Source organism: Anastrepha obliqua, chromosome 2, assembly GCF_027943255.1.
Source record: "Anastrepha obliqua isolate idAnaObli1 chromosome 2, idAnaObli1_1.0, whole genome shotgun sequence".
Taxonomy (NCBI): Eukaryota; Metazoa; Arthropoda; class Insecta; order Diptera; family Tephritidae; genus Anastrepha; species Anastrepha obliqua.
This window is the reverse complement of record NC_072893.1, coordinates 45,739,952-45,754,798: the sequence shown is the minus strand read 5'-3', so window position 1 is coordinate 45,754,798 and position 14,847 is coordinate 45,739,952. Positions and strand designations below refer to the sequence as shown.

The 14,847-nt window shown below is 37.4% G+C and overlaps 2 protein-coding genes across 2 annotated transcripts; one reads left to right on the top strand and one right to left on the bottom strand.

The window, feature by feature from the left end:
* Window positions 1–1,249: 1,249 nt before the first annotated feature.
* Window positions 1,250–9,014, top strand: LOC129237266 (protein singles bar). The gene is made up of 3 exons (XM_054871903.1): window positions 1,250–1,609; window positions 1,768–1,908; window positions 8,912–9,014. The coding sequence occupies exons 1-3, from the start codon at window positions 1,295–1,297 to the stop codon at window positions 8,987–8,989; spliced, it is 534 nt and encodes a 177-aa protein (XP_054727878.1). The 5' UTR covers window positions 1,250–1,294; the 3' UTR covers window positions 8,990–9,014.
* Window positions 8,991–14,763, bottom strand: LOC129237263 (anoctamin-8). Its single transcript, XM_054871900.1, has 12 exons — window positions 14,620–14,763; window positions 14,145–14,550; window positions 13,959–14,053; window positions 13,789–13,895; window positions 12,966–13,236; window positions 12,688–12,900; window positions 12,215–12,488; window positions 11,877–12,142; window positions 11,502–11,798; window positions 11,295–11,428; window positions 9,648–9,824; window positions 8,991–9,581 (listed from the first exon to the last, which is right to left on the bottom strand). Exons 2-12 carry the CDS (start codon window positions 14,161–14,163, stop codon window positions 9,551–9,553), a joined length of 1,884 nt encoding a protein of 627 aa, XP_054727875.1. The 5' UTR covers window positions 14,164–14,550; window positions 14,620–14,763; the 3' UTR covers window positions 8,991–9,550.
* Window positions 14,764–14,847: the final 84 nt, after the last annotated feature.

Sequence of the window (14,847 nt, the reverse complement as noted above, 5' to 3'; positions counted from 1 at the left end):
AAGCGACGTATTGAGTATTCAGTAGAGAAGGCCGAAAAAGTAGCTGCGATGCTATCTCGACTCGAGCTCCGGAAGGTCCAGAAAACAGCGTAGGCTGTTGTACGCAAGCGTGGTAAGAATTGTTCTTTTGTACAGTGCACATATCTGGTCTGAAGCGCTAGATAAAACGTCATACGCACGCGAAATGAGGTCCTTGTACCGGCTTTGCGGTATAAGAATATGTAGCGCGTTCCGAACTACATCAGAAGAAGCAGTGCTTGTAATATTATATCTGGACCTTGCCCAACAGAGATTTTGGCGAGTGAGCACTGTGGACTTATCGCTTGATTCCTTCTGTACGAAGATGGCTATACAGACAACATGGAGATGTGGATCTCCGCCTTATTCAAATATTGACAGGATACGGCTGCTTCAAATTTTATTTACATAAATTTGGATATGAAGAGAACCTATACTGCACTTTCTGTACAAATGAAGTTATTGAAGACGCAGATTATTGCTTTTTTGTCTGTCCGCAGTTTGAAGCCGAAAGGGTTGACTGGAGAAATAATTAAACTTAACAACCTGGTTTATATTATGCTTGAGTACAAAGAAAACTGGTACGCTGTTTGCGATGTAGCAAATAAAATCATCACAAAGTTGTGCTTCCCCCCTTCCCCCTCCGCGAAGTAATACCTAGCGGCAGTTCCACCAACAAAGGGCGGAGCAGGGGTGGGTTTTCATGCGCTGAACCGAAGCGCAAGTTCCACACTTCGGCTTTCAATGATTTGTGTCACCTATACAACAACAACAAAAAATTCATATAAGTATATGTACGTATTTGGATATGTATGCAGGCATTGCATATGTTTATATGTATGTGCCGGTACACGTGTGTACCCAATCGCTATCGCGTGCTACCGCTCAGCAGAATTTATTTTAGTGCATTTAAATTCGTAAGCAAAACGAAATCAAAGATGCAGCAGAAGAAAATGATCTGTTTAGGTCTGGGACCACAGCAGCTGCTGTCTGCTTGGGGGATCACAACAAGGAACTATTTTTAGCATATCCTGTTGCGTTGTGTTGCGTAGCTATGAAATGCTGATGCAGTTCGACTGCAGTCAGTGAAAGGGCGCATACAAGTCACAATTAATAAGAATTCAAAGTCAATAACGAAATATATTTACACAAAAACAAATGCAGGACTAACTAAAAATATAAAATTAAACGTTATTAAGTGATGAAATAAAAAATTTATTAAAAATAAAAATCTAAATTAAAAAATAGAAACACAACATTCACTGCGTACTGCGCCATGTCTTCTGCGTTTGGTGTGCGTGGCATTGGACAGAGTTTCGGCATTAAGCTTTGTTGTTGCCGTGTGTGTACCTGTGTAAATTTTGGTTTTGTTAGTTCACGTGTAGGACTTATAAAAATATTGCAACTTGTGTTGGCTACTTTGTGCGAAGGGCTGCTGGTGCGTTATGGTGTACCAGCTACAGATACTATTGGACAAGCCTTGACCAGCATGCTGACCACGACCGCCTATTGCTTCACAACCACAGCCATACTGATGATATGCTATTGCTTCTCGGAGAAATCTTCAAGCCTAATTCGACAATCGCTCTTTGTAGGTGGCAGACAAATGGAATTTTGCATGAACGTAGACTAGAAATATGACACAAAGTGCTGCATTCCCCCCCAATTATGCGGCATTTCGCTTATTGTTGTCAATGTTGATCTTTTTATGCGAATATACTTTACTTATGCATACAATTTTCCATGTAGGAGACCCTTTTCAATGCCGTCGCTTGCAGCATGTACTTCAGCTCCGCCAGTTATATGGGATTTGCTTGCGTGGTATGGTTGCAACCGCAATTTCTGGTACGTCCCGGTTTTTGGGCATATCCAGCCATGACAGCGGTATATGTGAGTACATAACTACATTAGTTCGTAAGCATCTGTGGACTTTTAAAGACGCAACTTTTTTAACTTTAGCTGTTTTTACTTTTACTAAATCAATTGGTTTTCATTGGGGGGATTTTTAAGTGGCGGGTCAGAAACCCAGCGCACAACCAGCTATCCTGGGATGCTTCGCCTTCTCTTGTTGGCTCTCTCCCGAACTGGTGTTTGGAAGCTACCCAGAGGATACTTGGGCTAATCCCGGAAGTTGTGAGCTGATTGAACCATATGTAGAAGAATCGTCCTGCCCACTCCCAAGTAAATGGCGATTAGTAACTTTCCGACTTGCGTGGACTTCTATGTACATATGAAACCATCCTCCAAAAAAAACAATCCAACCTAGAATCTCTCTTGCCAACAAGTGCTACTTTAGACTAAGTAGGCAAATGAGTAGTAAAGTCCTCTCTCGAAGAATAAAACTAACACTCTACCAGTATCAGCTGGTGGTAGCAGAGGAAGAGGAAGGCCTTCCCTGCGTTGGTAAGGACTTGGCTGCACTTGGTATGTCCAACTGGCTCCGGTTAGCACGAGAAAGAAACGACTGGCGCGCTTTGTTAAACTCGGTCAAAATCGCGTAGCGGTTATCGCGCCAATTTATAAGAAGAAGAAATCACAATGATGAACATGTCGCGCATGGAATATTAAGCTTAAAACCCTCGTCACAGACAGATATCGACTTGCTTTCTGTAATTTTTCTAAAGAAATGTCTGGCAGTTATAATCTCAAATAAGTCATTATCTTCTGGAATTTTCATTAGTAGCTGGTAACTAAACAGTGTATCCCCCCAATGTTTAAAAGCAGCAATAAGAATGAAGTAAAGAATTATCGACCAATTTCCAATATCTCCACAATTTCTAAACTTTTTGAAACCTTTACAATGGAAGAAAAGACGTCCTATGCCACTAAAAGCCTAATTTCGTGCAATCAGCATGGATTCGTCACTGGACGATCCACAGTGTCTAATCTGCCGTTTTTAGTGAATATTGCATTAGAGCCTTTTCAGCAAGGCAGTAAATCGACTGCATTTACAAAGATTTTTCCTAAGCTTATGATTTTCCCTGATTTTATTATACAAACTATTTTCACTTGGCGGCCACCGTTGGTTGGTTGGTTAGAGTGGTGATTCTTCCAGAATCCAACTAGGGCTTCCGCACCATTTTGTTGCCACATCCTCGTTACCAACTTGTGTACCAGTTATTTACGGCATGACTATATCCGATCTGTTCGGTTTAAAAATCTTATTAGGTTGTTGACGTCTAAGCCAGACAGTTGTTCGAGACTCTCGAACAGCGGTTTGTCCAGCGTTAACATTCTGTCCTTTCATAGGGCAGGGCATTCACAGAGGAAGAGGAAGATTGTTTCCTTTTTCTCCGGTTGTTTACAACTGTGACAGTATGTGTTGTGAGGGATGCCCATTTTGGCCGCTTGTTCTCCGACAGACCAAAAGCCAGTTATGACTACCGTTAGTCTCCAGGCGTCCCGTCTTTTCATGTTTAACAATATTCAAGATTGTTTGAGGTTGTAGGTAGGCCATAACGTCCTGCTGATTTTGTAATTCGTCTGGTCTCTCCACATACAATCCGCGATTCGGAGGTATTTTAGGGAAATTGTACTCTTGATTGCACCTAATGGTGCGAATACCGATTCTGCAAGAGCTTTTTTCATGGCAGATCCCCCTCGTGCCAGTTCATCTCCTTTTTCGTTATCTTCAATATTCCTATGTCCCGGCACCCAGATTACGGTAACTTTATTGTTTAAACTCAAGGTGGTGAGGCTATTCCTACTTTGTTCCACCACCATAGAGTTTGTAGTAGCTGAATCCAGTGCCGGGATTGCAGCATGGCTATCCGAAAGAATAGCGATATTGCCCTTAAAAGAGAAATCTGCGATTAGTACCCTACAAGCTTCCCCAATTGCCAGTACTTCCGCCTGGAAGACAATGCAGGCATTGGGGAGACGCACAGATTTTTCAATTTTAAGTCTATGAGAATATATACCTGCCCCAACACCACAGTCCATTTTAGAACCATCTGTATCGAAGTTGTTTAGTGAGAATCCCTTATTACATTCCTCCTTAGATGGAAAGAGAGTGGCAAAATTCCTATTGAATGTTACCGTCCACCGTAGCCGAATGGATTTGTGCGAGCCTACTATTCGAGATTCGAAGAACGAGGGTTCGAATCTCTGTGCATGAACATTAACCCCTTGCCATGCCATTTAGCTCGACGAAACTCGGACCCAAGTGTTACGCGTCAACGCGTGGTAAACAGATCAGATTGATGCGCGGGAAAGGTCACAATACGAACCGATATGTAAATGCCTCTGATATAGACACTTTGAACAATACTGCTATTGTAGAAATAAACTCTAATACCTTTTGTATTTATTATTTATTTGATATCGATTCATTACATTCCGTTTGGTCCACCGATCTATTCACGAGCCTTGCTCGTCATATACAAAATTTTCATCCCGAGTCAGACTCGTTAAAGCACGACAAGGAGTTAAGTAAAGGAAAAGTTTTTTTCTAATAGCGATCGCCCCTCAGGTGGCTCGCCAATGGCAAGTCTCCGAGTGTATTACTGTTAGACATCAAGATGCACGCCATAAAGAGGAAGAGGAGCTCGGCAAAACACCTAACAGAAGTGCACGTTCCAATTATTTATCTGTTTTTTTTTTATCTTCACTTAGATTTCACTCGGTTTTCCTGCAATGGTTGAAATCCTATTCATGCGAAAGGCGGTGTGTGGTCAAATTTGATGGTGTATCCTCTGAAACATTCATTACCTGATCTAGAGTGCCTCATGGAAGTGTTTTAGGTCCGCTACTCTTTGTGTTATTCATCAACGACATTAGCAGTTGTTTCTCATTTGCTAATTTTCTATTATATGCTGACGACTTAAACATATTGTCAGTCATAAGTGACACAACTGACGTATGCAGGCTTCAAACAGATGTAGACAAATTTGTTATATGATGTCAGAAATCTCAACTTTCTTTAAATGTCAAAAAATGCTGTCATGTCACTTCTTCAAAAACCCCTATTTTTTTTTTTAACTTTTTATAACATATCTAATATTGTACTTCAATCTGTTAAGAGGCCGCGGTGGTCTGCAGATCGAAAATTTAGGGTATTTTCTGGAATTTTTTTTTACAATAAAATAGTGAAAAATTAAATTTTTTAGGCTTTTCATTTAACTTCTTTTACATACAAAAATTAAAAAAAAATTTTTTAATTTTAAAATTTTGAAAATGGCGCTGAAGTTGACCCTCCCAAAAAATTGGACGATGTTGTCCATTTTGGCTCTTCTATTTATCTGAAACACAAAACCAAAAAATTAATTAATTATTAATCAGTATGACTGTAGCTATGCCCCGTACTAGAATAAAAAAAAAATATGACAAAATGGCGCGGTTTTGAATTTGACCCTCTAAAAATCGGGTTTTTCAGTTTTTTAATCAAAAAAATACGAAATAATTGAAGTAATAATATGATTCTAGTACGGGCGATAGCCATTGATGTTGTGAACAACATATTAAAATTTCAGTTTTTTTTACAACACCAGGCCGGAAAAAGTAGTTTCGAAATAAATGAGTTTGAGAAAGTTTGAGGTATAGGAGCGCGCGGACTGATCTCTACCTAGTTAATGGGCGGTAGAAGCTATAATATTGGGAATTCCCCCATGAAAATTTCGCAGTATATTCTTAAACTACTGTACTTTCGAAATATCGAAAAAACAAAAAATCGATTTTTTTTCATTTCTAGGCCCCTTAAAGAATATAAAGATTTAGGTGTAATTTTAGGCAGTCATTTTGCATTCAATAGTCATTTAATTTCATCTTATCATCTTAAATTTTCAATCGACGGGATCGAACGTGTACAAAAAGGTGTCTCCGAAATTTCTAGTAGAATCAGTCAAATTGTCTGATCCTACTCCATCTTACACATCACGTTTGCTATTGATCAGCTTGAAGTCCTTAGAAAGTAGAAGATCGATTCTTGCTCTCTCTTTTGTTTCCAATGTTAAAGACGCAACTGATTGCCCATTTCTGCTTCAAAGTATTAACCCTTTGTACTCCAGCCTAGTAATGCATAGAGGCTACCAGCAACTCCAGCACTATATTAGTTCCAAGTACATACCTATGATGTTTCAATAAAACAAAATTTTTATTTTTTAGCTATTTTACGAACAAAACATTTTTTAACTTATATTATAAAAGAAAAACATAAATTTTAGGACTTAAAATTTCTTAAAGTGCGATATCTTTCGAAACAATTGCCCATATGCATTCGCGGTTTACCGGGCCAAGTATCACAGTATTCCGAAGTTTCGCGTCTTTGTCCCTTTTCCTGTCTATTAGAACAATCAATACTATTTATTTTATTATTGCTGAAGTAGAAGGTCTTGATCGATCTTCGCGGAATTCACCTAGAAGTTAATCGACTAATCTCTTGACGAACTTCAAATGGGAAGATTTTCGTTCTTGCTTTTCTTTACACATTTATATAAAATGTATGCATTTATTGCAGACATCTCCATTCCCCAAAAGAACATGTCCCTCCACCACTTAAGAGATTTTCTTAGAAAACAATATGATGATGCGTACTGATCAGCGTGATCAACGCCACCCATTGAAGTCGTGTAGTTAACAGCAATTGTTAGCTTTTCCACATTTTGTTGTTCACCTCCTCTTACAAATCTGGTTTTTGTAATGAATTCAGCGCTATCACTGGTGCTTATCAGCGTAACCACCCTTTTATCTTTCCAACACAGCATCATCGTTGTTCCCTTTTTGTAAGCGATCGATTTATTTTCACCGAATTTGTGTTTCTTTATTGGATCAGCTATCCCCTTGCGATTGATTTTTATTGTACCTGTTAGATGGTATTTCATTTGTAATAATCCTTCCGCCAGGGCAATGCTAGTGTAATACCTATCTGTATACATATGGTAACTTTGTGCATCTGGTACGTTCGACAATAAATTGTTATACAGGTGCAATGGAATTCAAAACAACCATGTTGACAGCGGATTTACGGTTATCTTTTTAATGCCGCTAATACGGCGACAACGGAGTGCAAGGGGTTAATTTTATTACACCTCACACGATTCTTCGTTATGCTCTTCCTTTCTAATTATACAAATTCAATACAAATGACGCTCACCATGCTCCTACTGAACGTGTGCTTCGTGATTCTAATGAGATCTCCAATTCTAACTTGCTAGATTACTCAGTTTCAAGAAAGAATTTTCTATACTATTGAACGCTATATTTTAGTTAGTTAGAGGTAAGCTTGTATACTCTAGTTAGATGTAAGTTCGTAATTGAACTATGCATATATTTTCATTATTCTTTAGTTTAAATAGTCAACCTGAAATTATATTTTCTTGACTTCTTGAAATAAATAAATCAATAATTGGTGATATCTTCAAAGTACGTGTAAAGACGAGAAGCTAAAGAAGAAAGCCAAAACACTGTCATAAGGACCGCGACAGGATGTCTCATGATGTCCTCGATACAACACCTACATGACGAGGCCAAAATGCTGCCTAAGGAGCATAATAAACTCCTCAGCAAACAGTTCCTGATAAGATGTTACCGCAGGCCTCACCCATGCAGACATCTGCTTGAGCCTGAGCCACCTCCCAGGCATGTCAGGAGGCACTTCCTCAACTACGCGGACGAGATCCAAGACAAAACAGACAGACAGCTACTGGATCGGACAGTGTACAGACAGACCAACAACGACATTCATCGGGAGACCCTTACCGCCTTCTTAAGCTCCCGACCCCCGAATGCCGTTATTGGAGTCCAACCACCAACCATCGCAGATGAAGAGCTCCAACTTCCTCGATAGTCCCGCGTAACCTTGGCACAATTACAATTACGTAACCTTGGGCCTACCGTTAGATGAGCTAGACGAAGAAGACCGGTGATTACACTACACTGACAGGGCAAAGTTACTGCTACAACAACAACAACAACGAGAAGCTGTACTGCTGACCATTTCTTCTACGTTCCCCCTACAGTCGGTTCTACGTTACAGGAACAGCCCGGATTTACTGTATATCCGGCCAAGGACTTTCACTCCAGCAACACTCCCCGCACATGTATGGAAAATGTTTCTGCTGCTACAACAACAACCATTTCTTCTAACAAAAACTGCATTGGAACTTTCACCAAACAAAATCCTAATTGGTTCCCATTTGATTCAAATTGGTTCCCACTGGTTCTTTTGTGTTGAAAATTCCAGTCCACATTTTGTGAGGAATTGCTCTGGCTAGCAGGTTCTTGTATTTATACATACGGCCCATATATATATATATATATAATTGGTGCGTACACCCTTTTTGGGTGTTTGGCCGAGCTCCTCCTCCTATTTGTGGTGTGCGTCTTGATGTTTTTCCACAAATGGAGGGACCTACAGTTTCCAGCGGACTCCGAACGGCAAATATTTTTATGAGGAGCTTTTTCATGGCAGAAATACACTCGGAGGTTTGCCATTGTCTGCCGAGGGGCGACCGCTATTAGAAAAATGTTTTTCTTAATTTTGTTGTTTCACCGAGATTCGACCCAACGTTCTCTCTGTGAATTCCGAATGTTAGTCACGCACCAACCCATTCGGCTACAACGGCCCATACCTCTACTTAAACTCGTCTCGCTCATATTTCAACAAATGCAGGTATCACAATGAGCCTTAGGGCCACCGAGTGTCCTGTGTTAAACAAGCAACCTGACTAACCTAACCTAACTTATTTAATCAAGCAACAAACCGAATGTTTCAAATAGGAATCAAACTGGAAATAATTTGCTTTCTGCGTTCCTTGGTACATCTTTGTATGATAAACAGTTCAAATATTGCATTGCTTGTGCATAAAAGTCCACAAATGCATATGTTTGTATCCATAGATTAGCTGTGCTTGTATATGTAAATACTAAAACTAAACCATTTTTTCCGTTTTTACAGTACATTGGATATACCGCTGGTATATTACATGCCATTGATGGTTATTTAGCTTTTAGATATTACAGAGGATGTCGTTAGCTTAATAGTTTGGTAATGCCAAAGTAGTCACAATTTTGTTGTAAAACATTTTTGTATTCAGATGTTAAGATTTGTATATTACAATCAAAAAATTACATTTGTGTGTATCACACTTGAGGCACATACGTGTAGTTATGCACTACTTTAAACATTAATGTTATTATTTGGTATTTTTGTATTTTAAAAATTTTATAAAAGTAAATGTAAAGCAAATAAAAACAAATTTTATATTTAATGTATGAAGTTATACGCTGTAAAAAATGCATAAAATAAATTATTTGAATAAAAAAAAAATCACTTTTTTAACTAGAACTGAAATGGTTATATCGTTGTTGTTTTTGGTCCTCTTTTTCAAAGAACATAACACACTCCCAAAAACGTTTGAGTAATGTCATTAAATTAATTACTTTCAGCAGGATATGCATACAAGTCCTTCTGGTAGTGTTTGTATACGCAAATATCGTGGAAACAACAACAACACAATTTACAGAAATACAAAATATCAAGCTTTCAGAGTTTCGCCGCTGTCGAGAGATTCTTTTTATTTTATTTTTAGTAGCTTCAGTCAATTTTCTTAAGCGCCTTAAATTTTCTGAAGGCAGAAAAATAAATTGATTAAATATTTTGAAGTTTCTAAATGAATTTCGCATATACTTACTTCAACTTTTTGTAAGCTTCGTCCGACTCGTAGTCCGCCTTCAGTAATGCTATGCGCACCCAACGCGGCCGCTCATGTATCACTTTGTGTATAACGAATTTTAAACCCAACAGCAAATGTTCAAAAAGTATAAAGGTAATATCCGGCATTTGAGGAAATAGTTTAGAGAAAAACCCTCTGCAGTGGTGGTAAACGAGTACGATTTTGGCGAAGTAGAAAAATTAATTTTAGTAATTAGAGGTTTTTTAAAGAAATAAAGAAAAGTTTGAATAAAAAGTTGATTAGTCAGGTCTGTTCATGTTAAATTATCAATTTTTGGTGTTCATGTATCCAAACAACTTGCAAGGTAGGGGAAAGTGAGAGAGCAAAATGACATTTCATTTTGACGAGAAGTTGCAAGTTTTTGCTGGATAAATTTCTACTTGTAAGAATTTTGAAGTGAGAAAAACAGCTGAATGCAAAGTAAAAATTAGCGCGAATTGAATTAAAATTCTAAATTTAAATAAAATTTGTGATTAAAATACTGAATGTAAGTAAATATATTTTAGATAAAATTTATAAATAAATAATTTATTAAATAGGAATCGACCAATAATATAGAGGGATGTACTTCTGCATCACAGTCTCTAGTCACCGTTGCTGCAGTTTCCGAAATACATATCAAAAGCACCTTCAATTGTATTTTATGCTTGTTCTTCCTGGTTATAAACTAATTTGGCAACATATATGTATACATACATACATACATTGACGGAAGCAAGGAAAATATGAAGAAAGCTGTGATTGCCACAATACAATTATGTATATACATATATAATTGGCTCGTACACCCTTTTTGGGTGTTTCGCCCGAGCTCCTCCTATTTGTGGTGTGCTTCTTGATGTTGTTCCACAAATGGAAGGACCTACAGTTTCAAGTCGACTCCGAACGACAGATATTTTTATGAGGAGCTTTTTCATGGCAGAAATACACTCGGAGGTTTGCCATTGCCTGCCGAGGGGCGACCGCTATTAGAAAAATGTTTTTCTTAATTTTGGTGTTTCACCGAGATTCGAACCTACGTTCTCTCTGTGAATTCCGAATGGTAGTCACGTACCAACCCATTCGGCTACGGCGGCCGCCACAATACAATTGCTAATGGAATTTTGCGATGATAAGCTCGTTATTTTGCATTTTAAATAAAATGTATGTAAGTATGCAAATACATACTTTTTTTTTATTTAATGCGAGGTAGTTCAGAAAAAATTTCACCTTTTGGGATTTTCCCCGCCACCAATTTAATCAGTTGTTCGTAAAACTTGCAAATTGTTACAGGTTTTGCGTTTATGTTCTTTTCTCGGATTAATTAAGTTACTGAACGGACCTAATATGAGTAAAGCAAAATCTATATATTATTTGTAACTATATATTCTTTTTGTAGGAAAAAGTTCGTCCTAATAACTTACTTGAAGAGTAGATTAGATTCAATTTGTTTGTTGTTTGCTTATTGGAATTATTTTTACATTCTAATTCTAAAAGGGTTAAACTTAACTAGACGCTTACGAGAGATATACTTCGGAAATCTGCACATTTCCATAAACTTAACTTTATAAAACTAGCCTTGAGAATGTTAAAAAATTCAAGTGTTAAATAATTTACTCAACTCACTTCACATTTGGTTGCAAATATAGCAGACCACAATTGCTCAATATCGCCATCACAGACAGCAGTTCAAATGCTGACTGCCAAGCGCTAATATTCTTAGCACGTCGTCCAAAAGGTCGCTTGAATATATTGCATAACTATTTAGCAAACAGAAAGACAATGTTTATTATTTGCAAAGTACTCATCAACATAAAAATATCACACACCTACCTTAAACAAATCAATATGCATCGCAAAAACGTTATTTATTAAAGCGCCGAATGCAGCGAATGGTGCTACAGCAGCAAACAAAACCACATAACCAAATTGTATACACATCTGCAGATAGTCCTCATAGGTCGATTGATACTGATCGAGACCAGCTTCGTAGAAACATTGCTCGTACCGCGCCAAATCCGTTACATTATTCTTTACTTCCTCATCGATTTCTTTATGCAAATATTTTACGAATTTCTGCCGCAATACCGCTAAGAGGGGAATACCAATTTCTTGAGCAATGCAAACAATCTGTTGATAGAATAAAAACAAATATGTATACATAGAGCATATTTGGAACAGTTACGAATTGTAAATATAATGGGATACCTGGAAGATAAGCAACTGCATCATCAACTGGTATTTCAGTTGCTTCAAATCTTGCAGCACAAATGCAATATAGAATAATGAGAAAAAATTGTTGACGATTTCAAAAAGCATTAATTTATTCACACGATGGCGATCGTATTGAGAACGTGTACGATGATTCTCTTGGTCAGTCAAAAAGGTAGCTAATTTCTCGTAGGCCCAAGAGAAAATGGCAATGAGTATTGATTGTACGATCACAGGGATGTAGAGTAGCCACGAGTCAGCGCCTAAAAATATTTTTGTTTTGTAAAATATTAGACTTAATGTCTGGCCAAGCATTAGTTTCAATGAAAACTCACCAAAATCTGCTAAGACTTCCGCTTCAATCTGAAACTGATATAAGGCAAAGTAAGCAGCAGCAGCTACGCACATTAGCACCACAGGGTAAGAGACACAATACATTTGCAGATAAGTGTAACGCATTGGATATTGCAACATCATTTTGCCTGTTATTGGATCTTGTTTAAGGACACCATGATAGGCAGAGCGCGGTTTGTCAAGACTACTCATCTCGATATTACCCCAACGATAGGAATAACCGGAACATTTACGCTTCCACAGTTCAAGAAAAATCTGAAAGTAATTAAAATTTAAAATATACAATAATTTAGAAAAATTGAAACAAGTAACTCATTCGAAACCTGATAACTTGAACATTAATCCATAAAAATGTAATTAAAAAAATCATATGACACTAAATAAAAACTTGACAATGTTCAACTGCTCAAGTTTCATCAGGAGGTGTATAGGTACATATACGAAAATCCACTACCGTAGTCCATAGCACATAGAAACTGCAAACCAATGACAAATTCACATTCCACACATATTGCAGCATACCGAAAATTGCCGGAAATATCAGCGCCTTTGTATAGAACTCAGTAAAGCCGAAATAGAGGCCAATGCTTGAACCAAAATAGTTGCATATATCTTCAATAGGGAACTGACGACGTCTCCAATCAAATGCGAATCTATCTAAATATTCCTACGATAAAGCGAAAGCAATACTCATTATATGTGATTAAGTAAAACCTTAGCTTTCAAGCTTACAATGTTGTGCAGTGGAAAGAAATCTTCAATTATGCCATTACGAATATATGACATAATTGCCGGTTTGACCATATCCTTAATGAGCACAGGACCCTCGCATTCGCGCACAATGTCCGCCGGCGTCATACCAGGCAACAGATAATCGGATATACAATCACAATTGAATTTTTGCATACTGCCGGTGATGGTTAGTTTACTCAATTCGGCTTCATCGGCGAAGCGCAGCAAGGTCTCGGTACTGGCCGACAAATAAAGGTATTTTTCTGTTTTACTGTAAGTGAAGAAAAGGGTAACAATAACTTTTTAAATAAATTTAAATACGTACGTATCGACATAAATCTGTACCGCGATAATAATTGGCCAAAATATTTGGCATTAGCATGTAGAAACTAAAACTCGTTTGGCAAATTAACTTACTATAGATATTATAATAAAAATAGATAGGCTGATAAAACTAAAATAGAATTGAAAGGAAAAATTCGCTTTAATTTCTTGCCAGAATTCATTGACCTTCATTTTGCTTTGGCATAAAAAAAATTTTTAGTAAAAATATTTTTTTTTTTTAATTTCTTATGAATTTTAAAAATACTCTTAGTAGCTATCTTGCGAAGCAAGAAGGCTTTTACTTCACTTTCAAGTTGAATTGTCGAAACTGTATTTAATTTACTATGCCATTTACCCCGCACAGCCAAACCACTCGACACCAACTGCTATAGGTTCATGCATATGGTACATTTATGGGAAATTTATTAAAAAAAATTCAACTAACAGAGGTTAGGGCTTAATGTAGGCACACAAAGAGCTTGCGCATATTCACACACACCTTACGACCTCGAGTGTTGTAAGTACTTTAAACTCTTGTATTATCTTTTCCACATCTTGGCAGTGGCGCAACTTGGCCTTCTCTGAGAATATTATTACGGCATAAGTCTGAAAAATATTCACATTTACTCAGAACGTGTGTATTGAAGTGAAGAGGGTGAGGTTAATTACCTTCTCGAAATCAGGTACATCTATGGACTGCTTTTGTCTAATGCTCCGCTGCCGCCGGAACAACTGATTTTCGATAATTGAAGTAATACGTGGACCTAATATAATTAAAGTTAAATATACATAATTTCATAAGTAAGACCTTGAAGAAATTAAAAAAAAATACGTGAATTTTAAAGTAATACACACTTTTGGCACCATCTGACATTTTCCACTCTTTATTATATTAATAAGTATATGTATATAATAATTTTGGCCGCCTCTTCATTACCAACAATTATCACCTACAACAACTTTTTGGCAATGCGCGAAAAGGCACTAGCAATACTTGAAAAATACACAAATATATAGACCTATTTGATATGGTGTAAGATAAATAAACAAATAAACAACAAACATGCGGTAAGAATTGTCAGAATAACTAAACACCAACAGCAACAATTCGATATGATGCTATCATCTTTGGCGGTATTTGTGTTTTTGGTACGTAGAGGCGCGCTCTCGGTCTTTGGTTGCTTGCCAACTGCACCGCCTTGCATGCGATCCCATTCCCAGAGTACTTCAGCCTCTGGATCATGCGGATAATTATCGTTTTCTATTAAATTAATTAAAAAACATACATTGTTCCAAATTAAAGTGTTTTATATATTAAATGTTGTATTACTCGGCGAATTGTGTGCGCTGGGAGGGAAAAACATCAGTTATATTAGTTTTAGCACAAATATGGCAACGCTTTCTCTGTGCAACTGTCAGTTGGATATGATTTTCTCAACTTCACTTTGTTTATATTTTCCTTTCCCTTTCGCTATTATTGTTACTTGGAAATCTCTTTTCGCCGATCGCTGTGATGCAATATAGATTGTTGTTGCCGTTTATTTAATAAATTCCGCTG

Bases quoted from the DNA above. Each gene is read 5' to 3' on its own strand.
- LOC129237266 (XM_054871903.1), top strand. From the start codon at position 1,295: ATGTCTTCTGCGTTTGGTGTGCGTGGCATTGGACAGAGTTTCGGCATT. The intron at 1,610-1,767 runs GTAGGTGGCAGA...TTTTCCATGTAG, and splicing joins TAATTCGACAATCGCTCTTT to GAGACCCTTTTCAATGCCGT. The intron at 1,909-8,911 runs GTGAGTACATAA...CCGTTTTTACAG, and splicing joins CAGCCATGACAGCGGTATAT to TACATTGGATATACCGCTGG.
- LOC129237263 (XM_054871900.1), bottom strand. The intron at 13,896-13,958 runs GTAATTAACCTC...AATATTTTTCAG, and splicing joins ATGTACCTGATTTCGAGAAG to ACTTATGCCGTAATAATATT. The intron at 13,237-13,788 runs GTGTGTGTGAAT...CTTCACTTACAG, and splicing joins ACAACACTCGAGGTCGTAAG to TAAAACAGAAAAATACCTTT.